Source organism: Athene noctua, chromosome 5, assembly GCF_965140245.1.
Source record: "Athene noctua chromosome 5, bAthNoc1.hap1.1, whole genome shotgun sequence".
NCBI lineage: Eukaryota > Metazoa > Chordata > Aves > Strigiformes > Strigidae > Athene > Athene noctua.
Window position 1 is genome coordinate 58387586 of NC_134041.1, and position 25901 is coordinate 58413486.

At 39.8% G+C, this 25901-nt stretch overlaps 1 protein-coding gene across 2 annotated transcripts in view; it reads right to left on the bottom strand.

Annotated features, from left to right (window-relative positions):
- The window catches only part of ABLIM1 (actin binding LIM protein 1), a 153477-nt gene extending 138262 nt beyond the window's left edge, over positions 1-15215 (bottom strand). For both annotated transcript variants that reach the window (XM_074907795.1, XM_074907796.1), the window contains exon 1: positions 14924-15215. In XM_074907795.1, coding sequence (XP_074763896.1) covers positions 14924-15167 — 244 coding nt within the window. In that variant the 5' untranslated portion in view covers positions 15168-15215. The remainder of the gene's footprint in view (positions 1-14923) is intronic.
- Positions 15216-25901: the final 10686 nt, after the last annotated feature.

Sequence of the window (25901 nt, forward strand, 5' to 3'; positions counted from 1 at the left end):
ATACAGGTAAAAAACAGTCAACAGCAAACTTCGGTTAAAAAACCACATTAAAAAAACCAAAACCACATGCACACACAGAAGGAACCCAGCTGTGCAAACACTCTAAATTACGTCTGCTCCAGATTCTACCCTTATTAAAAACAGGTACAAAGACAATCAATGAAATCCACTGCAGGTTTTGGCACATCACTTTTATAGAAAGGAAAACAGCAACCGTCAATCAAAGCATGCTTCATTTTAAATTCGAAGGTTTAAACCTCAGGTGATTATGGCTGGCACATTAGGTCGTTTCAGCTGCATTCTATCAATAAACATAATTACCTTTTTCTTTCACCATGGCAAACAAATTTTCTTCGTAGTGGAAACAGCAAGAATTAGCTGAAGTAATTCAAACACAATCTCTTTTCCAGCAGTGTTTGTCTGAGGTGGATTAACCAAAAAAAAAAAAAAAAAAAAAGGCAGTTTATTTCAGATAATTATCTTCCTTGGTCAGATTTCCCACAAGATCTGATCAGATCCGATTGCTCGTCACTGTCTTTTCTTCTTGCGCCTCTTTATCTTCTTCCACGGTGGTCTTTTCCTATGGCTAATGGCAGCTCACACCCTGCTTGTGGACTCTGCCCCTTGTGCTGAAACAACCAGCTACAGCTGCTGCTGTGGAACAAATGCTGAATTCCACCGTCCCTAATATTCAGCCACTGACACCACCTTGCATTCCTCTGCCCTCGCAGAACTGGGCTGGCGATGTAATTTGCTCCTGAATGACTGGCAAAAGACTGCAAGTGAGGAGATGTGAGAGAGAACAGGAAAGCTGTTCAAACACAGAGAAAGCTAAAGTGGTATTTATGAATTTGTATTCTATTTATTTTTATTTAATTTACTCAAACTGAGCCAGGATCAAGAGGGGAAAGACAAGATGAACATGGGCAAATGCTGAGGCAGGCTGCGGCACAGTGGCTTTTCTGTGGTGAGCACTGTTTATCCACTCCTGGTTTTACTTTAGAGCTGTTACCAAGTGCCAATCACTAGACCACAAAACATGCTAATAAATAGTCTCTCAGTGCCTTCTGACGGGAGTACAGAAGAGAGTAACATACAATTTGTGCAAACTCAGAATACCAACTGTATTCACTACCTTGAAATAACAATAAAAATAATAAAAATGAGAACTATCACAGCTCAGTGAGCACGTGGGTTTAGAAGCATATCCAGGGAGCACCACAGACAAAATTTTTGGTATGAGTCAAGGGAAGTGCGGTACTCTGAAATACCAAATAATTGTAAACTACAACTCCTCTCACATTATTCATTTTGAGATGATATCTATAAATACTTATGGAATGGAGAAGAGAGTAGAGTACTAAAACAGCAGCACCTACCTGGAATTTCACCCCCTGACACATCCCCAAGAAGACAAAGCACCAGTGTCAAATCTGGGCATCAAACTGGCCTTCCAATTTATGGTTTTCCAGGCACTAAACTCTACCTGAGAAAGGACTGGCCAGTAAACTGATGTTAAAAACCAAACCAACCCTTTACAATATTGCCAAGTCTCATCATCTTATAGGAAGACTCAGAATATTTCCATTATGTTATAAAGCTTGGAAATATGACTCACTGAAATCCTGAATGCCCATTAAAAACTACTTAATATGTATTATTTTTAATACATATATACTGCCAGTATCAAGATTTTGGGGAACCTCTATCTCTACTGCTATATGACACTTTTTCCTTATTTACAAATTACTTCATTCCTCATTCTAGTTAGCTACCAGTGACTTCACCAAGACAAATCTATGTCTCCATGCCTTTGCTTGAACAGTAAATTTTAGTATTTGTGGTTTAGAAGTGGAGAAAATGACAAAGGGAAATGAACTGACTTGCCAAAGACAGAGATGACCTCAATAGTAGAGAACTGGGTCAAAATATAAAGATATTCTGGGCTAGATTATGGGCAGATTAATTGGCCAAAGATTCAACTTGACCACAACTCAGTGCAAAATGTGCTTTAGGTTACATGACAGAGGTGCAATTACATTTATATTGCACCCTAAAGCAAAGGCTATGATCAGCTCAGAGACAGAGTAACCCCTTTGAGAGATGGACTTGAACTGGAGCTCACACCTCCACAAGGGAATTCCTTCTCAACGCCACTATATGTAGGGAGAGAGAAATTAATGTAAAGAAACAAGCTGTAGGCATCAGCCAGACAGAGCAGCAGATGGCTGATACCTGCTGGAAAAAAATCAGAGCGTGCACACAGCGTTAAAAATATTTGCAGTAAATAAATTCTAAATGTTTTGTATAAATGCCACCCAGAACAACAGAAAGAAATTAAACAAGCCAGTCTGCCTCACCCAGAACATCTCTCTTATTCAGTGACATTCTTTAATAAATAAAAAACTAAGAGAGAGAGAGAGAGAAAGATTCAGGCACACGCATGGAAAAAAGTAGTTATTCTATTCTAACAAATCTAGGCTGGCTTTCTATTGTTAGCAGTCTAATGTGTAAGAGAAGCACAGCCCAGGCAGTCTGACATTCTTGCTCCTATGACTCAGTGTGTTACTATTAATAGCATTTGAGGCTCAACTGGGGAGCCAGGCTGAACCCCACCAACACAGGCATAATCCATTATGTCACATTTCTGACACATTAGAGATGTCAGGTTGTAACTCAGCCTGGCTGTGTTCTTTTTCAAACAGTATTTTGTAAACAGTTAGGGGACAGCCTCCTGAAAGGGGCACATCTGACCTTCATTCATAAATATTTGATCTGATGTGCAGAGCACAGCCTATGGATACACATGCATGGATACTGTTAACCCCTTCCTGTAATCCTCACGCACCCCCAAAAGGCTTGCAATGATTATCATTCATTTTTTGTTCCAGCAGCTGCTGACATAGAAGCTGCCTGCTGGTATCTGGACTTTCTGTTCTCTGAGTTCATTACCTCCATTTTTCACATGTGCTAGAGATTAGCACTGCTGTATCTCATCTCACCCGTAGCTGAAGAGAAGCCTGTCCTCACATCCTTCAGCCATGGAAAGCTGCAGCGTTAGACTATAGCATGCACATAGAAATAAATTTAAAATACAGACTGCAGTAAATTATACTGGAGATTTAGGAGTCAAATGTAATTTACTCCTGAGTAGAGATACAAAGAGCAGACACTGGTATTGTAAATAAAATCTTTTTACACCAGGATGGCTTTTTGCTTTAATCTCATTGTTTTAAGCCTGAAGACTAAAATTTATCCTGCTGTATAATTCAGAGTCTACTCAGATATCCTAACCTCGAGATGAAAGATGCATTGATAGCAATTCTAGAAACAAACTCCTGGTACTTACTGTTAAGGGTGCATGTCTTAAAGGAAAGTAAAATAACCTTTTTACTTTAGATAACCTTTTGCACTCTGCAAATTAAATAGTCTCCCTTGAACACAGTGTGGATGGAAGAGTCACAATGACTAACACTATAGCTAAACAACATACTTATGTTGCTGTTATCTTCCAATGAAAAATATCCTGTGCATTCAGCAAGAGGCATGAGAGCCATACTGACATCACTCCACAAAGAGCTAAACCAGTTTGTTTTGCTTTTTCTTGTACCCTGATTACTTGGAAAAAGTATGTGTAAGATACTAAACAGTTTAGCCATGATTTAAGATTTGTTATTCTCATTTTAAAAGCTGGCTTTCATACTTTTATCTTGCTCTCATTCTCCACAGATGAGATCATGGCTTAGATGTATCACTGCACAGTTTTTATACAATTTCTTCAAAATTGACCAACATCTCTTGTTGATCAACCAATGAAGGAAACAGTCTGCTAGAAAACAGAAAGGGAAAGGGGAGAAGTTGTTCTACTAAATAACATCCAGGAAAATATCCTCCATTCAATGTTATTGCATCCGGCAAAAAGTCTGGCACAAACAGTTTTGACAAGAAAGCCCGCCACAAGCTTCCACAGCTTAATCACTGTACAACCTAGGTCAGCTGAGAGCCATCACTTCTATAAAGTCTTGACTGTGGCATTTTGCAAAATGCTCCCTTCTCTAGAAAGGAAATGCCGCTCTCTCATGACCTGCTCTAATTGTTATCCTTACTTAACTGTGCCTGCTCAGAGGAAAACCAGTAATATCAACATGGGATTTCTTGCAAAAGACCTGTGACCCAACAGTGGTCCCAGGGCCCTGGTGGGGAAGCCTACAGTTTCCAGTAGCATTCTCAAGAGCTATACGATTAAGTGTTTCCCGGCTTCTGTTTCTCCTGAACATACCCTGCTCCAGCAATCTATTCCTCTGATGCCTCTCCCTCAGCCACTTGGACAACTGACACATTTTCCACTTTTGAAAACAGCTCAAGCAGCAGTGCTTCTTAAGGACTCTAGTATAAAAGCCAGCAGGCAACTGACTCGGGCAAAGTTGAGGGCGTCTGTGGAGTTTTTCAGATTCACCCAGACACACTGCTGAGCAGAACTGAGACTGCACCTGACAAAACTGTTCCCCATACTAGTTGTGAAATAGCTGGGTGTTCACTCCTGAAGAAAGTAAGGCTGCTCTTCCACGTATTGCTCTTGTGTCTCTCCAGGTTCTTACAGTATCCCTCAGTAAATCTAGTCTTCCCAAACCTGCAGGCAAGCTGCGGGGGAAGTTCTTTTATGGCATTCATCCTGTAGCCTTTCCATACCCTCCCCACGGTTTTTGCTTTGTAATGCCTTCATACTGCAGCTTGTGCAATGGTCTTAGGCTGCCAACCTCTCCTTACCCCACCTCCTCACCACACTGCCCTGGGTGGCACCAGCACAATGTGGAGGAGCTACGAAGGCCCCACAGACTGACCTCAGCACCTCAGACCCTCTCACAAGTTTTAGAAGTCTGGAGGAGTGTATACAAACCCATCAGAGATGAATATAGTTCTTTCTTAAGACATGCTACGGTCCTGCAGTTCTACATCTTGGGATAATCATGTTATCCTTACTGGTAAGATACTCAAGCAAATAATGCCTGATGGTCTCAGTCCTACCCACAACTTTTACACTATACTGGGCTTTTTTTGCAGCCTGTGTCATGCTATTCTAAATACAATCAGTCTGTAATATTGGTGTTTACAGTCATGTCATCATTCTTTTAGAGTAAATGAAATTAAAATTTAGCAACTATATCAATCAATTCAACAAAATCCATAGTGTACTCATTCTGATCTGCCAGGATTTGGGGGTTAGTGGTTTTTCTAACAGAATCATTTAAAATTATTTCAAATTAGACTCCTTGGGAACAAAACATTTCTCATGTTTTGTTCTATTACAATATCTGGATTTCTTAAAACAAAATTTGATTTTCTGCGGTTCTCACAAGGAAGATTTTCTTAGTAGGCTGCTATTCTGCATAACAATAATAGTCTGCAAAATACAGATAAACCAGTGAGAGTAATATCTAATTTATTGAAAAAAAAAAAAAGGAAACAAGGACACTCTGCTTTTCTCTAAACATTAAGAAGCCTATAACACACACGCTTAAGTAAAAAGCACCTGAAACCTCCAGATCATCTTTAGAAACAGATAAGATAGTTACATTATACTACTTTGCTGTCACTCCAAAAATATACAAATCTCACCGACTGTAGGTATGTACAAACATTTACCTCTGAACACATTTTCATATTATTGATATAACAACTGGCTTCCAAATTGCTTATGTTATTGCTAATCCTTAGAAAGGAGATCATGCTTTCTTAACACCTGTGTGAACTTTTGCACTGTGCACCCATACTTGGCAGTGAACTGAGATACAGTGCAGTAATATGCTGTAGTGACAGTGGTTTAAACTCAGTATTTTTTTAAAAAATACCCTATAAAATCATCACTATTCATTTGCTATAAATTGAATTCATCGAGACAAATTATGATCACAACCTGTACTGTTGCTGACAAAAATATGAGTGTACGTTCAGTAACCTTTATGGACAGTAACCACAATTAGTGCTGAGAACTGCTAAAAACTTGCACGAATGCAGGAATCTCCAACAGAAAAGCATGTATGCAAGTGTCATGCTTTACTGTGCATGCCTAAAGTTAAGGAGATTTGATTTTAGTAATCCACTTTAGAACTGGATTAACTCTGCAGAATAACCCCCACAGCCTGTCTTGGGAGTCTTCAGCTCAGTGAAATCAGCAGGAATGCAGTAAAGACTCACTAGTCTAAAGAACTTCTCCATGAGAGGTCCATGAAACACCAGATCCAAGCAGCTTCCTGCCAATCAGTTAATTAACAGAGCAAAGAAAACAGATCTTTGTTTTGCAGTCTCAAGAGACATGACAGAGTATCTCACTGAGCAACCTGATCTAGTGGGAGGTGTCCCTTGGAACTAGATGATCTTTAAGGTCCAACTCCAACCATTCTATGATTAACCTTTAGTGTGTGCCTCAGCAATACAACGTACAGCAAAGCATGCCACAATGCAAGTCCACAATCCCTGAAGATGAGGCAACTCATCATGTGGACACTGGATGTATACTACCCTTACATTTGAACTGGACTAATCAGTTTTCACTGTGCCAAATGACAAATTCCTTCTCTTCTGATTCCGTATTAAAGTATAAACAGGACTCTAAAAAATAAGGCACCTAAATCTGTCCTGCAAATGTATCTCATTCCCAACAGCTATTTCCAAGTACAGTGTCCTATCAAACAGACCACAGAAAACCTCCAAGAAATGATAAAAATATGCTTTGCAAGTACAACTTGGCTACATTGTGCAATATTAATATATTCAAACAAGCATTTACAACAAACAAATTTATCACCTCCAGCTTCTGGAATTTTTTTATTAGTGGCTCTTTGATTTTATCTGCTAGCTAGGGAGGTCACTTGTTTCAGCATGTAAAAACTTACCTATTTGAAGCTTTCTTTTAAGTTATTTGTTGCTGTTTCAATAGCAGGATCATCGTAAAAATATTAAGCAGACAACAAATTGATATTCAAAACACAGTAGTCATAACTGATTCCAACTTCTGCACCAACTGGAATGTTTAAAATATAACTACAAAAGCTGTTTTGCTGCTTCTGCTCTGTAAGAAGGTTTGCTCACAGTTAATTTACACTAAACCAGATGGCTTATTGCCTCTGCTCCAAAGGAGAGTCACATATTTTAAAGGAGAGTTTGCCAGCTTAACAAATAAGCAAATAATATTGAATCTTCTGAGTATTGATGTATACTGATAAGCTAGCTGGGTTTGTATTTTTGAATTTTACAGCTCAGTGCTTCTATGTTTTACACTGAAAACTGTACAGACAGCTCCACCCTCTAATTCACGTGGTAACAAACCAGTGATAAACATTCCCTGGTACCATAGTGTTTCTGCATCCCACCATAACGACCTGCTCTTTAAAGGAAAACAACTGAAAAATCAAAAGCAGGATAATGCAAAAACTGTAATCACAATCTCCCATTCTAATACTGTTTTCTTTCCCTCTCAGCTGCACCTTGTCTGCATCACCTGGGGGAACATTCCTGCTTCCCTTTCTTCCCTTGTCTTCCTATTAACTATTTGTTCTTCTAATGAAAAAATCCCACAGAGGTCCACCAAACATCACTCTCTTAAACTAAAAGCCACTTTTAAGGTCCCTGTATACAAGACTCTACTTAGTGATATCCCCCACCTCTCAGCAGAAGGAGCCAACAGCAATCAGTATTCATCCTCTCCTCAACCAGTACATGAGGGATGTATGGGAGTGGATGAAGCAAGGGAAAAGGCCATGTACCAAACTTCTCTTTCCTCTTATACTCCCTCCATGCCCCAAAGTCAAAGTTGGAGTGAGTGAGTACAGCCATTTCCTATGCCCTTCTCTTTGCTCTGAAATTTTCCCACTATTTCAACTTTGGTATAAGCAGAGGCTTTCAGAGGAGAAGAAACAGCAATTTCTACTTTTCCCCATCCCAGTGCCATCAATATTTTACCCACTGGCAGAAAGGCTAGAAGTTCTTCAGCTTGAAACCAGCTTCCACGCCAGATGTACCCCTGTTTCCTGCCTGCCCAAGGCTGTGGTGGCTCTCAACACCCACAGACTGTGGGAAGAGGGGCCACACTCTTGCCACTCTGGGCGGTGAAGGGCAAGCCACACGTGCTGTCCTGCTTCGACCCTGCCCGGGAAGGGGACTGCATTTCTCTCTCAGTTGTTTGATTAAAATACCAAGGTTATACAACTGCAAATGACGGACACAGGAGAGGAAGTTTCAATCAGATACAGAACAAAAGCAGGACTCCCCGTAAACAACAGTGGGGGATGTGTAGCCACAATACGCTCTTTCCAGTCAGAGCTGCCTGCACCCATCAGTATTATGGAGCTAGAGAGCAAGAGAGCTCTTGGGTTCAATTCCCCATAGCAATCTTCACACTACTGCTATTATCTATGTATACAGCCACAAAGCAAACCACAAAATGTTCATTATGTCTTTCTACTTAAAGTTGATTTAGCTCATCTTTCTTGCTAAGCATCTAATACCAGCAGGAACTGCAATTTTGTTCTTATTTATTGGATAACAGATAACAAAGAATTTAGGCTGAGAGGGAGCAGTGAGCCCTACAGAGGTGAATTCAGTTGCTCTAAACCATGCTACGTTAATGTAGATGAATGCTAAATCACTGATGTACTACTAAGCAAATTAGCTTGGATTGATCTAGAACACTGGCAACAACTCATCCAACAGCAAATGGAAATCTGAAACAGGAAGCCAAGGGTTAAGACATTAAATGTTATTTGGAGAGGTACTGCAAACAGGCAGAGGATGAAGAACCGGTCCTAATTGATTACTTTTTCTTTTTAAATTTAATTAAAAAAAAAAAAAAATCAAGCTAACTCTGCATATTTACAGAAGCAAAGATTATTAGGGCCTAACACACAGACAGGGAGTTTCAGCTATACTTAGTCAAACACAAAATCAATACCCAGTATTTATCACAAGCATATTTGTCTGTGCTTCTCAGGACAGTGCAGAACATACCTCCATCTAACAACCCCTTATTACTCTACAGATTTACTAAATCCCTCACTTATCCCCACTCTTGTAGATTGATCTCCAGTCTTCTAGATTGAGCAAACCTAATTCTATTAATCTTTTCTCACGTCTTTTTTCCTAATACTATTCTCACCACTTTCTACTAGTTTCCCTCCAATCTATCAGTATCTTTCTCAAAATGTAATGTCCAGAGCTAGAGACAGTATCCGGCAGAGTCATCTTCAGAAACAGGAACAGAGAAAAATTATCTACCTTGCTGTACATATCTGCTGCTAACACGTTCCAGAAAAAGAACAGCTTTTCTGGCAGCAGTATATCATACACTCAATCTATATTTACATTGTGATAAGGATCATTATCCTCCATATCCCTTTCTGCAGTAGTGTTAGTTATTTTCCATTTTTTTATCTGTGCAAGTCCAACACTTTACACTCCTAGTCTCTGTAATTCAACTGGATGATTTCAAGCCATCTAGCTGACTCATCAGGACTATTCTGAATTCAGATATTGTCCTGCAGAAGAACGACATAATGCTTCTAAACCTGGATTACCACAAACTTTAAAAGCATGTTCCCTATTCAATCGAATAAGCCACCATTATAAGAAAAATAAATAAATACAGGGACTGAATGCAGGAGAGATTGCTCACTTGAAGGAATCCATTTCAAAAGCTATCAAAAAGAAGAATCACCTTACCTGAAGTACACGAGCAGTCTGTTCAGCACCTCTCAGCATTTAAAGAGTACCACCTACTACAACACCAATTGGATTTTTCTCTCTCATATCACCACTTGCCACAATGAATGCCTAACTTTGGACACCTGACAAGTTCACACAGCAGCATTAAATTCCTATGGCTGTAGGTCACATCAAGTACACATTCCATGCAGAGCTACTATAAACACCATTAGCAGGTAAGACCAAAGATTAAAGTAGGAATTATTTTTTTCCATCTGTACCTTCCTTCTTTCTGCCCAGGTAACAACAGGGACTAATGTTAAGGAAACTGCAGTCTTCAGGGTGATCCTGGGAACTCCTTGGTACTAAGAATGGAAAATGTCAATGGGGCACGAAACAGTGCCTCTTCATTTCCCTGGCTAGGGGCTCTAGCTTTCTTGCACATAACACAGCAAGAAAACCCTATTGATGCTGGCAAGCTGACGTGTGGGAACTTAGATGTAAAATGGTGGGCAAAGATTCAAATATTTATGCTATAGCTACTATTTTATGATTGTATCTTTTATTTCAAATTGGCAAAGCCCATTCCTCTCAAGAACACTCTAACTCTGTGACTTCCCTCACATCACTGTGTTCACCTCTTGGGCCACTCCTCCCCGCAAACATACACGCAGAAAAATCACACCTTCTCTTCTGTCTGTTTCCCCAGACACCCATTTCCCATAGAACAGAATAGAACAGAACAGAATAGAATTTTCAGTTGGAAGGGACCTACAACAATCTAGTCCAACTGCCTGACCAATTCAGGGCTGACCAAGTTAAAGGATGTTATTAAGGGCAATGTCCAAATGCCTCATAAACACTGCCAGTCTTGGGGCATCGACCACCTCTCTAGGAAGCCTGTTCCAGTGCTTGACCACTCTCTCAGTAAAGAAATGCTTCCTAACGTCCAGCCTAAACCTCTCTTGGAACAGCTTTGAACCATTCCCATGCATCTTATCCCTGGATACCAGGAAGAAAAGATCAACAGTTCCCTCTCACTTTGCCTCCTCAGGAAGCTGTAGAGAGCAATAGACTCAAAGAACCACTTAGGCTGGAAAAGACCTGTTAACCTAACACTGCCAAGCCCACCACTAAACCATGTCCCTAAGCACCACATTTACACATCTTTTAAAGACCTCCAGGGATAGTGACTCAACCACGTCCCTGGGCAGCCTGTTCCAATGTTGACAACCCTTTTGGTGAAGAAATTTTTCCTAATATCCAGTCTAAACCTCCCCTGGTGCAACTTGAGCCTATTTCCTATTATCCTATCACTTGCTACTTGGGAAGAGACTGACACCCACCTCATTATAACTTTCTTTCAGGTAGTTGCAGAGAGCAATAAGGTCTTCCCCGGGTAAACAACCCCAGTTCCCTCAGCTGCTCCTTACAGGACTTGTGCACTAGACCCTTCACCAGCTTCATTGCTCTTCTTTGACATGCTCCAGCACCTCAATGTCTTTCTTGCAGTGAGGGGTCCAAAACTGAACACAGTGTTCAAGATGTGGCCTCAACAGTGCTGAGTACAGGGGGACAATCACTTCCCTAGTCCTGCTGGCCACACTATTGCTGATAAAAGCCAGGATGCCATTGGCCTTCTTGGCCACCTGGGCACACTGCTGGCTCATATTCAGTTGCTGTCCACCAACACCCCCAGGTCCTTTTCCGTGAGGCAGTTTTCCAGCCACTCTTCCCCAAGCCTGTAGTGTTGTGTGGGGTTGTTGTGACCCAAGTGCAGGGCCCAGCACTCAGCCTTGTTGAACCTCACACAACTGCCTCCACCCATCGCTCCAGCCTGTCCAAACCCCTCTGTAGAGCCTTCCTACCCTCAAGCAGATCAACTCTCCTGCCCAGCGTGGTGTTTGCAAACTTACAGAGAGTGCACTCGATCCCTTTGTCCAGATCACTGATAAAGATACTAAACAGAACTGGCCCCAGTACTGAGCCCTAGAGAACACCACTTGTGACCAGCCACTAACTGGATTTAACTCCACTCACCAAAACTTCTTGGGCCTGGCCATCCAGCCAGTTTTTAACCCAGCAAAGAGTAATTAGGGTCTCGGTGCATCATAAATTATCCTGCACCAGTCCAGTCTGCTCCCTGGTTCACCACTGAGCTGTTTTCATACTCTTGGGATTCCCCCCATACCCTTCTCATCCTCTCAGGTTCCTTCCATCTCCGTTACATCCAACTGATCCAATACAAGCAGACATTCTCACAAGCACTGCTTAAAAATAAGACTGTTACATAAACAGCTATTAACTCATGCAGGAGGCTGGTTAGATAATAAGGTATATACCTCCTTTCCCTCAGGTGTATACCCTTGTCACATCCACAGAGTAATCAGTTTGGAGGTGTACATGAAGTGTCATCTGTACAAGCAACAAGATGACAGTATCTCACACAAAAAGCAACATCACACAGTTCCAAGCCAATTTTCTCTTTAAAATTCCCACTGTTCTTTTGCAACCAACTTTCAACTTTTGCTAGTCCTAAATATCAGACATTTTTCCACAGAATCCTTTGTGTCAGAGTCTGGCCTCCAGAGAATCAAAGTCACGTGCTGAACCAGGCTTTCTAGGATAAAACATATTTTGTTACACCAAACCATACATCTGTCAATCCCTCTCATGGGAAGCAGTCCCTTATCACTTCCCCTAGAAACAGAAGGAAAGATGGCTCATCAGTCTTTGGCTAAATGAAAAATGAAAAAAGGGAAATGCAGAATGATCTTTCAGTGATTCAAAACTTCTTTTGAACTAATTTTTTAAAAAAAAAATTCCTCAATTTTTAGAGTGCTTTTAACTGTCAGTATCATAGCACCGTTCAACTTCATGAGACAAGTTTAACTTCCAATATTCCCCTTATGAAGGGGATGGGATTCCACGACACCAATGCTAAGTAAAGCAAGTCACAGGTTAAATGAGTGAGACTCAGAAGATTCACTGAATACTAAATAGCTCTGTGCCTGTTGATAATTCTTGACTTTCCAAAAGCCTAAAATATGGGACTTTACTGATGGTTATGATTCCACTTAGGAGCAACAAGGACAATATTTAGTGAGTCTCCAAATTCCTTGAACAGAGTAATTTCCAATATATATTTGTAAAGCCAAAACCAGACAGCAAACTGTCTTTCAGCAGGGTATATAAACTGCTAAATCTTGTAGTACTTGAAGCACCATAATCCCCAGACAGGCACATGGCCTAAGAGACAGACTCACGCATTCTGCATCTTAAAGACACATGCAGCTTTTACAAGAAGGCCTTTTCAAGAACCATTCCACTATTTTCATTCTAAGTAGGTGAGATTCTGATTCCAACCACTGTAATTTAAGTAAAGGTGAGACAGACACCTTTGCAACCTTTCAGCTTGCATTGTTCACAGCTCTGGAAAGCAGGACCACAATGCCCGTCCTATTGAATAGCAGCACCCAAATTGTAGGATGAAAGGATAAAAAGCCCCGGTGGTTAACTGCATTATCTATTGCTGCATAATGCTCATCAGAGCCTGTCCGCTATCTTTGTGATTGCTTACAAATGATTGAAGAACCACAAAATTGTGGATTTTTAGATTGATTTAAGCCCCATACAAATTAGAAGAAAACTGCCCCTGTGCAAAAAGGTGGCTCCCAGCCTCCTACAATGGCAAATAATTTCTTTGGAGTCCTGCACGGATTGATCATATAACTGCTCACTGTTCATTCAATTAATTTTCTGTCCTAAATTTCCTGTGATTTATAAAAATGCCTAAATTGTCTGTAGGAGTTTTCTCCAGAATACCAATGTGAAACACTGCGGGGCTGACAAGGCAGAATGATAGTTGCTTTTTCTGCTTCACAGACGTATTATATATTTGCCTCACGTTTTACCAACACCTGAATTAGGATTTCAGTTCCAAAATAATTGATTACTTAGAAGCAGTAACTATCTGAAACAGCATATGGATTTTGGCCAGTATTACTCTTACAGTGTGTTGTTCATTGGGTACAGAGTTGACTAGCAAAAAACTATTTGCACAGAAGAGAAAGTGTTACCTGGTGCTCATGAAACAACAAACTGGAAAGCAGATCTTTGAAAAATACTTGCCTATCATATACAATCACTCACTATTAGCATTTTGAGGAGCTGGGCAGAAGTGACAAGTATGCAGCAGTTTTCTTGAGCTGCTAATCACAGGCACAATTCCAGCACATAAGCAGTTTGGGTTATCAAAATTGAGGTCCATAAGCAAGTCCTAGAAGAGAATGTATCTGAAATTTATCTGAAAGCTTCCCATTAACATTTATAGCCAATTTCATAGATTGGAGTTTCCAGAAAACTTACTTTTCTTTTACTTTTTAACAGATTGTGATGAATTCCAGATATAAGTCCTCCCACTGCCAGTAGTTCTATGAAGGAATAAACCAGTGTTCAATATTCATTAAAAACAAATCAAACAAATAAAATTTTAGGAACTATTGGGAGGAACAAAGAGCATTGTTGTGGCTCTCTACATATACCCACATTATGACATGTTGAATACAGTTCTATTCCTCAGTTTTTCAAGGCTTATAGCAGAGTTAGAAAAATAAAGGTAGAAAGGATAATCAAAGGCATGGATGGACTGTCTTCTGCACAAAGAGCATCTAGACAAATTATGACTGCTTATCCTGGAGAAGAAGGATCCTGGATAAAAGACAAAACAGAATTCTAATAAACTCATATGTGACAAGAAGAAGGTGAACACAGAAAGACTTTTAATCACCTCTTCAATTCAAAAATGACGCAGCTTCAAATGAAACTACTTGGCAATAGGTTTAAAACAAACAAAAGGGAATATAGTTTTGTAAAACCCATAGGAAAGCTCTGGAACACACTACCACAGGATGTTGTGCTTTCAAAAGCTATTTTTCTAGCTTGAGTACTTCTGCAGATTAAGGTCCCCTTTGTCCCAGGACAGTCGCATAGACGGAGCTGCACCTATACCCATCAACTACTTTTTAACTATTCAGATTCTAATTTGGCTTCTTTGGGCTAATTTTCTTCTTTCCCTCCTTCTCTGTCAGTGATAAAATACTTCTCCACAGCAGAGCACACTTGCTGTCACACAGCATCTTGCTGCTATGCAAAAAATAAACAACTAAAAAGCAATTTAACCTATTCACCAACCAAAAATCAAGATCTGATGGCAGTCCTCACTTACCCAGATCCTCAGAAGTGTCAAATAACTGCTCGCATAAGTAGTAGTCATCTGGATTCAAGTAGGGCAGTTGCTTCAGCAAGCTCTGTTTAGGAATGAGATACAAGACCTCTGCAATATCTTCATCCTCAGTGACTGACGTCTTTTTGACTGAATTTTGGAGTGTCACCTTTTCTAGCACCAATTCTTCAGTCTTACTTGATCCACACAGCTTCCTAAAGCTGTTTAAGATGGGGAAAGATGGCATTTCTATTCTATACAGGAAAGCAACCTGTAGTGCATGTAGTCAGTCTACTACTCGCGGCACAGTGCCCTCACCAAACCTTCTCTTTTTTGCTTATCCAGCAAAGGAGATTAAAGAAGATATATTTTTAGTGATTATCTTCAAGAGATTATGACAGTATGCTTGATCAGGTGACTGACATTCAAAACTATTGTAATTAGTTGTAACTCATTCCCTGGGAACGCAAAAATTAGAAGCCAAACCTTAAAGAGTATCTGAAAATCAGATTAATATTCAGGACAAGAGAAAGAACGTAACTGAGTTATATAAGAGGATTAGTTTAAAAATCAAAAAACCTTGCTGTGTCAAAAATCTTATTATGGAAGAATCATCATCATAAGCTACAAATGCACATTTGTGCGTTTAATCTACCATGCTCCTGTTCCATGCCAGGTCTCTCTCTACATGTGCTATGGCAAAAAGGTTACAGTAAAGGTAGAGCATGTTGGTCCTCCTTTTTAAGGAATGCACAAAGGCTGGCTAGCACTGCTTCGGAAGCAGATTTATTTGGAGAAATCTTTTCTGCAGCTTTCACTGCCTATTCCAAACAAAAGCACTTAAGCTTTCCCTAACTATTAAGGATTGGTTCGCTTGTGCTCTTCCGCCCCACCTTCCTGTGTAGCTGACAGGAGAAGCTTTGCAGATACTGTGCCAACCCTTCCAGCTTTGCTTACAAGAAGTATTTACATTAATCCAATTCCAGTGACTTGCTAATCTAATCATCTAATGAATATTTCTCCCTGGGTAAAGGCAGAGTTAATCATCAACGGGGCACTGGAAAGTCACAGGAAATTCCAAAGTGAAAGATGAAAAAAAACCCAAACAAACCCAACCTAAACCAACATTCATCATATGTAAAAGAAAGTTACACGTAGACCCCAGACCAGGACCTGCTCAGACACAACTTCAGATTCTTTACTCAGCCAAACTCCCAGAGTGTTTGGCCCAGGCTTTCAATTCCCCTTAACATACAGAATTAAGCTGTAGCTGCAAAATGACCTGGTGTAATAATTGCACTGCTTCCAGGAAGGCTTTTGTTAAATTAGAAGATGGAAAAAACCACCAATAGGCTGAGCATAGTGAGAAACTGTCGTTCAATTCTTTCCTCAAAACCCAGAGTTCAAGTACTGTCTACTGTGGGGACACACTTTGAAGTGAAGCCTGCTTTACTATTTAAAAAGAAAATATAATCTCACAAATCCAGACTTTGATCATCTATTATTACACACCTCCTATGAGGTGAATTGCTTTTTATTTTTCAATACGTATGACTTCTACGTTATGTTGAAAACAAGACCAAAATCACAGTTCCCCTTAAACAGCCATTCTCCTGGGTTTTATAATCAATCATGGACACAGTGGGACAAAGCCAGAAAAAATCTGCACAACTGTACTGATTTTAATGGTGTGATGATAATTTGAGGGAGAGCTGGCTCAATAAATACAGCAGTTTGAATTCTGTCTTAGAGTATCTTCTAAATGCTGTGTTTTAAATATTCCCCCAGGAAATGAAGCTTTGCAGCAATTTTTCAATCTCTCCCAGACTTCTAAACCTACTGACCTGCACACCACAGCTACTCAGTGGAAAAGACAGTTCTTTTGAAATTCCAAAGCTTCCACCACTTCAGCTGAAGGTGGATCACCATTCTGTGCTTAAAGCAGAGGAATGACTCATAGGAGATGACTGGATGCACTCTAACACAAGCATCTCTCGGCTTACAATAAGAGTTATCATTTATTGCTAGATAATCGGTGAAGGATGTTGACATCTGACCACAGCTGTGCCAACCACCCAGCCCCACCAACATGTCAAGGTGGACTTTGGCCACTGAGGTGGGTGAGGCAAAACCACACATTGCCCTGACATTAGTTATGCTGCAGAAGTTAATCCTCAGAAAGCAGAAAGGTGAGCTTTGCAGTAATTTTTTAAACTGTTGCAACATCTGCTACAGCTTGCTGCCTAAATTCTAGAAGAAAACTTGTCCTTCATTGGAGTTGGGATGCACTGGTTTAAGAGTAACTCTCAGTTTTCTGTTGTAACCATGCTGGTTCCAGCCTTCCGGCTATATTCACCTACACAGCTGTTCCACCAGTTACTAGTATCATCTCTCCTGTAGCAGTAGCCAGAAGAAACTGCAGTCTTCTCCCACATAACCAAACACCATGTAAGCTGTATAAAGCCTCTATGGATTCTTTTAAGTTGAAGTTCACCCAGAAGAGTTGCAACTCTTGTGATACAGGTGAAAGGGCCGAGCGAAAGCACAATAGGCTGAACCCACTTTCACCCATGCTGGGATCCGTTCCTGCACCCGGCAGGAACGACTTCTGCAGGTACACAAACTCCAGCAACAGCACGGGCAGCAGCACAGACCTGTTGCCCTTTTTCCGCAGTATCTTCACTAAAGAAGCAGTCAGCCTGTGACCATTGTAGAAGGGTCCAATATTATTTCAAATAGTGAAGTGCAATCCAGTCTCCTTCCAAGACATGTCAGATTGGTGGGGGACCATGGGAACAGATCAGTTTAGACTAGCATTTTGTGACCCTAACACGTCACTGTAGAAGCATCCTGTTTAATTAAAATAAGGTCCTCCTTCCTCTGAGACAGACTACTCTAATGATGCCCCTTTCCAGCCCTGGCTATTGCTGTCATTGTCTGGTAACTACAGTCTCAAAGATCACATACTAGCTGCTGCTTATAACACAAAGCAATATGACTTTTTGTTAGTGTTTTTTTAAGTACAGAATCTGTCTTTAAGAGCCTTCATCCTGTTAATAAGTAATATAAGAGGAAAAGAAGTAAAAGTGAGCAAAACAAGACCAGGAAGCATCACAGTGGGTTCCCGAGTCAGACTGGGAACAGTCAAACAGGACAGTTTGGAGCAGTTGGCTCCGAGGGTCAGATCCTTGTGTCCAAAGTAAAGGACAAGACCTGAGACAGCCTTGTACAACACACTGTTACCAAGCATTGGGACTTAGCCTTAGCTAGAATCAAGATGACAGTGGCAATCCCCTACCACTTAAGTCAAGCACTCAGCTAAGTGGAAATATTGATTTCTAATATCCTTGCTGAAGAGAAAAGAAAAAGGCAGAAAACACAGGGGCACCACCCTGTTCTTATGTTTCTTGCAAGATGTTCTCAGGAATCTAGGGTGCTCAAGCCAGAAGCAGTGTTGAGGAAGTTTCCTCAGTATCTGCCAAGTAGCAAAATATTTTAAAATCACTGCCAATTCCAAGTTGTGCCTAACCCAAGTATTCAGTGCTGGGGGCTTGAGCCTTCAAAGCACAGTGTGAGATACAGGCACTTTCCAGACCGACAGTTTTCACAAGGGACTGGATATTAGACAGGAATTAGGCAGACTCACTATTTTAAATATTTTATCTCATTACCAACTTTATAAATATTTTATTTATAAATATTTTCAGGCATCTCAAGACCATTTCCTATTCAATCTCCTCTGAATTCACCAAACCAAACGGCTACCTGGATGATAAAAATACATACGTGTTTCATATCCAAGCAGGAATAGAGGCTTCTGGACTAATTCTACTAGAACAGAAGTAACAAAAATTTTGACTGCAATCCACAAATAAATTGCACAACAGAACAGCAGGCACTGAATAATAGAAGACACCAAGGGCTAAAATAATTGTAGAAGAAATATCCCTCCATCCTCTCGAGCAACACCTTCAGCTAAATAAAAGGCAGAAATGTGTAGTGCACTAATGCTGTCTTTAATGGCTTCTGCCATCAGAATTCAACTTCCTGCAAACACATTTCAGTGTGGATTTATTCCTGTATTATAAGCAACAAAAACCCCAACCAAAAAACCAAGAAATTAAAGTCAATCATACTAGTTCAGCAAAATCTATCTGTAAAGAAAAGGCAAAATAAAACCACACAAAACAAGGTAAAACAAAAAGACAATTTCCTTTTCCCTCATAACCACATTTTTTGCACAGGTACATAGTGCCAAATAATGTTTCATGCATCTGTCCAAAGCAACAGGATTATCTTCTCCCAAATATCTCAAAGATATTGAGAGTAGGAAGGGGGAAAGAAAAGGCCTTCACATAAATGAAAAAAGAGCAAGCGCTATGTCTATTTATACCAAGAAATATAATTATCCAAGCAATAAAGTAACTAAAACAGCAGGAGAGAGCAAAAAATCATTCTAACAGTCAAGTTCACATACACACACTCCAAACCAAAAGCTTTCTACTTGTGGTAAAATGACTCCATAGATGCAGCTTTTTCACCTGACACAATTTACTTACTCAAGACTGCAGGCTGACGTACAAAACACTCAGCTATTTACTGTAAGCTTGGGGAAACACTTCATCCACATAACGGAGACCAAAAAATCCACATCAACATCTTTAATTTCTTTACCTAAATGTCCGAAACAGGCAGTCATCTTCTGGGCGTACTGACACAAGCCATTTTCCCTGTAGGGTTCTTCACCAAGGACCTGTTCACTCATTGCTTCAGAAGGAGCTGCCTTTCTCTGCAAAGTCAACCAACTACTGCTTGCTTGAGACTGATAAAACAACGGAGCTTCTTCTTCCAATTTATCTCCATTTATAATTCATGTACTACATAGAATTTGCTGAGCTTTAAAAACCGGTAGTGCAAAGCTACTTTGTGGCTTTTGAAGTAATCATGTTTTAGTCCTTAAGAAGTATCTCATCTTACTATATTCCAATCATTTACAGAAAATATTTTCAAATTGCAACAAAATCTCTTCCCTTGCTGCATAAGGGGAAATATTGTTGGGATTACGCTCGGATCAGTGAGACATTTAAAATATTCACCTAGATCAAACCCAGAAACAGAATTACTACCACTACAGAAATGTGTTCTAAAATACTCCAGCAAGCAGTCACGTCTGCTGCTATAAGAGCACCACTTCTCAAAGCTAATATATCTTCTGGTCACTAAAACCAAAAAAAAGAGCCCAGGTACTAACATCATATTTCCTGGTACTTGCTAGCACAATGTATTTCAGAAGAACCAAGACACCACAACCAGGAGCAACAGAGAGAGGGTACTTTCTCCACTCACTCACTGGAGCATGAAGCCCATCTCATCTTGTTATCTTGGCTGAGAAGAAAATACACAAAAACTGACTCAGCAGTCCTGCTCTGAGTCACACACACCTGTGTCTGTTCTGCTCTTCAGAGACAAAGGCAGAGCACTATCAGACTAATTATGGGAGAAAGAACATAAGAAAATCCACCACAAATCACACAGCCAATGACACCTACTTAGCTAAATACCTGTAGAATGGCTTTGGCTATACTCTCTTGACTCAGGTGACCATTACAGGTGAAGAATAGGTGTGCCTCATAAACAAATATGCTCCTTGTCCACCACACTTGTTTTTTCTCCATTCGGTTAACTCTGCTTCTTCCTTACTAAGATCATATCCACTCATGAAAGTATTTAGTAGAGATCATGACTGCTAATGTCCATGTTAAGCACTGTTACTACGCAGTGGACAATTTAAAAAGAGACCTGTGCTAATACATCTAGATGTAGATTTTACAACAGATTGAAAAGCCTACTTATTAATATTTAATATTACTTCAAAAATTTATTGTCTATAAAAGCATAAGATATATTTTAAAAAGAACTCAGGAACATTAGTATCTTTTACTGTGCTAAAGGCTATGAAGGATCCACATTTTACAGTGTGGATATCAATTTTACAGTCCTCAGGTCTCTACCAAGTTAGTTTACTGGTCTCAACCCATACAAGTTTCTATAAGGTAAGCTATACTACTGCCTATAGCAGGAGGAACATAAAGACCACAAAGCCACAGGGCATCTCTATATGGCAAAAAAAGAGCAGCTTACTGGAAAGGCATAACTCAGGTTAAAGTGATACCAAAGGTAAAGTGATACCAAAGGTAACGTGATTTATGTTATAACTCAGCTGAGCACCTTAATTAAGCAGAAGTCTCCCATATAGGCTTGTTACCAAGTTGCCAAGTCAAGATTTTTTCTTCGCTGCTATCATGATTGACATTCAACTAATCATTAGCCAAACTCCATCCAAAACACCTGTTTTTGCAGCACACACATGAAAACCACAGTACTGACAGTAGCAACTTCAAGTCTGCATAGGATGAAGCTACATTTCTATCATCTTATACTACATCAAACATGAACTCTTTGAAAACACATCTGGGGATCTCCTGAGGTGGCACACTGCAAACAGGATCTCAGTTTTATACATTAACAGCAAGATCTGCATGCACAAACTATTTTGTTAAACTAGTTCAGAAATAAGAAAGCAAATGTTATTATATGTATTGATTTCTTCTTGGTGTGCATTCCAAAACATACATGAAACATTGCTTTGCCCTTTGTTCTGTCACAGTTTGCAACAAGAAAAAACACAAGAGAAAACACAACATTTCTATCTCAGGCTTAACTAAGACCACATGGTGATAATTTCCTTTCCTAACTGATGACATTTGCAAAATCTTTCAGCTGAATTAAAGCATTGTGCTCAGCTTCCTGTTATCAACTATGTATGATAACTTTCATGGCACATGAGCCTTTGATAACAAAAGACCAGCTTTGCAGTGCATTGTAAAGCTGGACAGGCAGCAGAACTAGCACTTGGGAATGCTTTTCCCTCTGCTGTACATTCAGAAATTGAATCTGACTCACTTCCCTAAGCCCCAGCATCCACCAAGTTTATCCTTCAGTGAAGCAGTGCACATGAAGATTAAACAAACAAAAATATCTAAACAATATACTTGAGATTACATCTAATCATCTTTTTCTTGGATAAAAGAGAGAGCAACACCAGCCACTTACCATCATGTGCAATTATTAGTTGGGCTGAAATAGTACACAAAAAAATCAATCACTAAATGAAATATTTAAATGATGTTAGGGGAAAAAAAACCTCAATAATGTCAGTTAGCAAAGTACTGTCTACTACCTCTAGAAGCCTTAAACATTCCTTTCAGAATCACATATTGGCCACTCTCAGGGATCAGACACACCTCCACTGGAAATGAAAGAATGGTTTAAATCAATTTTATAACTACATCGTTTCTATCTTGGATAATTCACTTCCACTAAGAAAACTGCAAATAAATAAACATAAATTTTTTTTAAAAGCATCTATTAAGCTTATCTAAAATCAAGAAACAAAACTATCTGTAGAACTTCAATTTCTCTAACATAACACAGAATACTAACTCTACATTAATGTTCTGTGACACTTGGACACCCCCCCCCCCCCAACTTTCACTTTCCTTATAATTCCCAAACTCACCAATTAAAATTTTTTAAAGTCTACCAAAAGATGTCTTAAATTATTTTTCCACCTCCTGCAGAAAACTCGTATCTGTGAAGGTTATCCAGTTCTATTTTTAAAGTTATTTCTTCTACCAGGTTTAAAGCTAAATCAGAGACAGACAGCTAAATCCCCAACCTGTGATACAAAATGGGCAGTGTCTAAATTAATATATTCAGAACTGGATCTCAATCTGCCAGAGAAACCAAACTAAGTGGCTTCATCAGTCCCTTTCCATCATCTGATCTTCACACAAAATGAATTCTGCAATCAACTCTGGTTACAGCTGTACTTTAATAAAACAAGACAAAAAATTACATCTACTGAATCTTGAAGTGTCCATGCTTTGTAACACCTATGCCTAAAGGCATTTTTTCACCAAGGTCTCCATTCCATTTACCACTGTGCACTGTTCACAGCTGGCTACTGCCACTACCCAGAAATGAAGTGCAGTTTCTGTGACACTGCACCTGTAATGCTGATTTATTTTTCTGTTTAAAAGCCAAAGGCCTCAGGTATGATGCTACATTAAGACAAGTATGGGTGAAGAATGTCACCGACATCTAGATGAATTACTGCCATATCTAGAATAGCTATGGAGATTCTATTCTACTCTATTTAAATAAGCAGCAAAACTATTTGTTGAAATCCCTTTTTAGTATTTAATGCCATCACAGCTACCAAGGTATCTGCTTCCATAATCAATTATTCAAATTATTCACAGAATCACAGAATCATCTAGGTTGGAAAGGACCCTGGAGATCATCTAGTCCAACCGTTCGCCTAGCACAGTTCCCACCTACAGCATATCCTTAAACTCTAAATCGACCCGATTCTTGAACACCCCCAGGGATGGGGACTCCACCACCTCCCTGGGCAGCCCATTCCAACACCCAACAACCCCTTCTGTAAAGAAATGCTTTCTAATATCTAGTCTAAACTTTCCGGGGCACAACTTGAGGCCATTCCCTCTTGTCCTGTCGCTTTCTACTAGGCTAAAGAGGCTCATCCCCAGCTCTCTGCACCCTCCTTTCAGGTAGCTGTAGAGGGGGATGAGGTCTCCCCTCAGCCTCCTCTTCTCCAGACTAAACACCCCCAGTTCCCTCAGCCGCTCCTCATAGGACATGTGTTCCAGACCCTGCACCAGCTTTGTAGCCCTTCTCTGGACATGTTCGAGTAACTCTGTGTCACTAAAATAGTGAGATTAATAGTAAGAAAGTACGACTGAAGGGGTGGAATGATAACCTGGGATTTGAGAAACATGAAGCCCCTGCTCTCCCACAGATGTTCCTCCCTGAGCCATTGCCTTAATCTCTTTCATTGTGTTTCCCTGTATCACTTTCCCTCCTCACATGGGATTTGTAACAATAGGTATATTAAAGACTGAAGTTTTCTGATTCTGTAATAATGGGAACTATAGAAGTACCACAGATGATAACACTAGGGAGTAACTGGTCAGCATTAAAAAAAGAAGTCATGTACAACATAGCTGAGTGCTTCCCCTTGATCTTAATTACCTTCCAACTTCATTACCATATTTCTTAATGATTTTCCAAAAGATTGCAGCCCTTATTTAACACTGAGAGTGCTCATTTCCCTTGGAGAATCATGTTACCAGATAAGGCAAACATAACTAATTCTGTAAACCTCTGATGTGAAAATTCTGGTTTTAGCTATTCTGCCCCGAACAAGCAAAATCACTATTACTCTGGTTGCTGTGACTGTAAGAATGCAGAGTTATGAGGTTATGACAAAAAGCATGATTCAACCAAAGGCTATTTACCTTATTTTATCAATTGCAATGTTTATTTTGCACCGGTCATGGAAAAAAGAAATCTCTCTCCTCTGCTATTTTCAGACACAAAATAACAGTGTGTGCATTAATGGATTGTCTACTGCATTATTACAAGATGAGGTGGCTCAGCATTTTATTTCCTGGCACCACGAGCCTAATCTATTGATCTATAATGTCAAGAACAGTGCACCATATATTCTTACAGCAAAACCAATCCTTTTTACTTACACATAGGAAAGGAAACAACTGTAATTGCTGACAACTGATGCAGTTTTGTAGGTAGGATATAGTGAGAGCTATACAAAATACAAATATAAAAACTGCTGCACCCCCAAGACTGTTATGATTGAACAACTGACTCAACAACACAATTCAAGTGCTTGCCTATCTCAAAGCTTATAAATAATCCCACGACTTCCATGGGGCTGTGCACTATGCTTGAAGTTAAAGAGCCGCCTAAACCACTCTAGGGAATAATTAGTAAAAAAGGATCCTGGCAGAAACTGGCAGCACTTCAGATATTCAGGAGGAAACTGGGTTTTTTTCAGCTCCTCAGCAATGTTTAGGTATCTTTTATTTAAAGAGGTATTTGAGCAGCAAGTAAGTACTGTAGAAAATCATTTAACATTTTTATTTTTCTTCTATTTACTTGTGGTCATTACTAGGTAACAGTTCAGCCTGTAATAGCCTGTAAAGAACCACTTGAAAAACAGCAATCAAAATAAATAAAAAAATCAAAACTAAATTATATTAGCTAGGGACCCCAAGAGCTAGAGATGGCTCATTAAAATAGCTCCCCATTGTGTTTCATATTCATTTTGCTTTTCCAGACAATCACAAAGGTAGCTTCAAGCGAGCAAAGACTTTCAAGACAAATGCAATTCCTTTAATCAGACTTTTTTCTTTACTTTTCCTGTCTTGAACTTTGACACTTTTCTTCCAGCTGAGAGGAGAAACTCTGTAACATTCTCTTCGCAATGTAGACTTCATAGTAACTGAGACAGAAATAAGTGGGGAAGTAAAGAGATCAAAGTTGAAAGCTCACTGTTCTCTCAATCCTCACATTTAGTTCTTGTGCCTTTATAAAGAGTGGTGTGTTACAAGCATGACATCAAAGACAGCACCACTCCTCATTAACTGGATATTATTATATTCTCTCTTCTGACGAGTCACATGATTACAGAAATATACACAGCAACTTTACTCAAATGCTGAACAAATAATTACATTAGAAGAAAGTCTTCTCTAGGTCACTGCAGGACTTCCTGAACATCTTGGTTTAACAACCCCCATTCTCTCCTAACAGTGGATCTTCTATTGCAGATGTAGAACCAGCACACATGATCGTAAGAACAATTAAGTATTTCTCTTGCTGCATCAAACTCTCAAGGTCTTCAACATCATAGCCATTCCTGGAGCATGGCATAACTCTAAAAGCGTAACTTTTTCAGTCATTCTGCCCTCTCCTAGCTTCAGTAAAGCCGTAAAAGTGATTCCTTCTTTGTACTATAAGGACTAATTTAAGTACCTACCAGAAGCCAGTACAAACTTTTTGTCAATGTCCATCAAAACTAAGAATAGGAGGT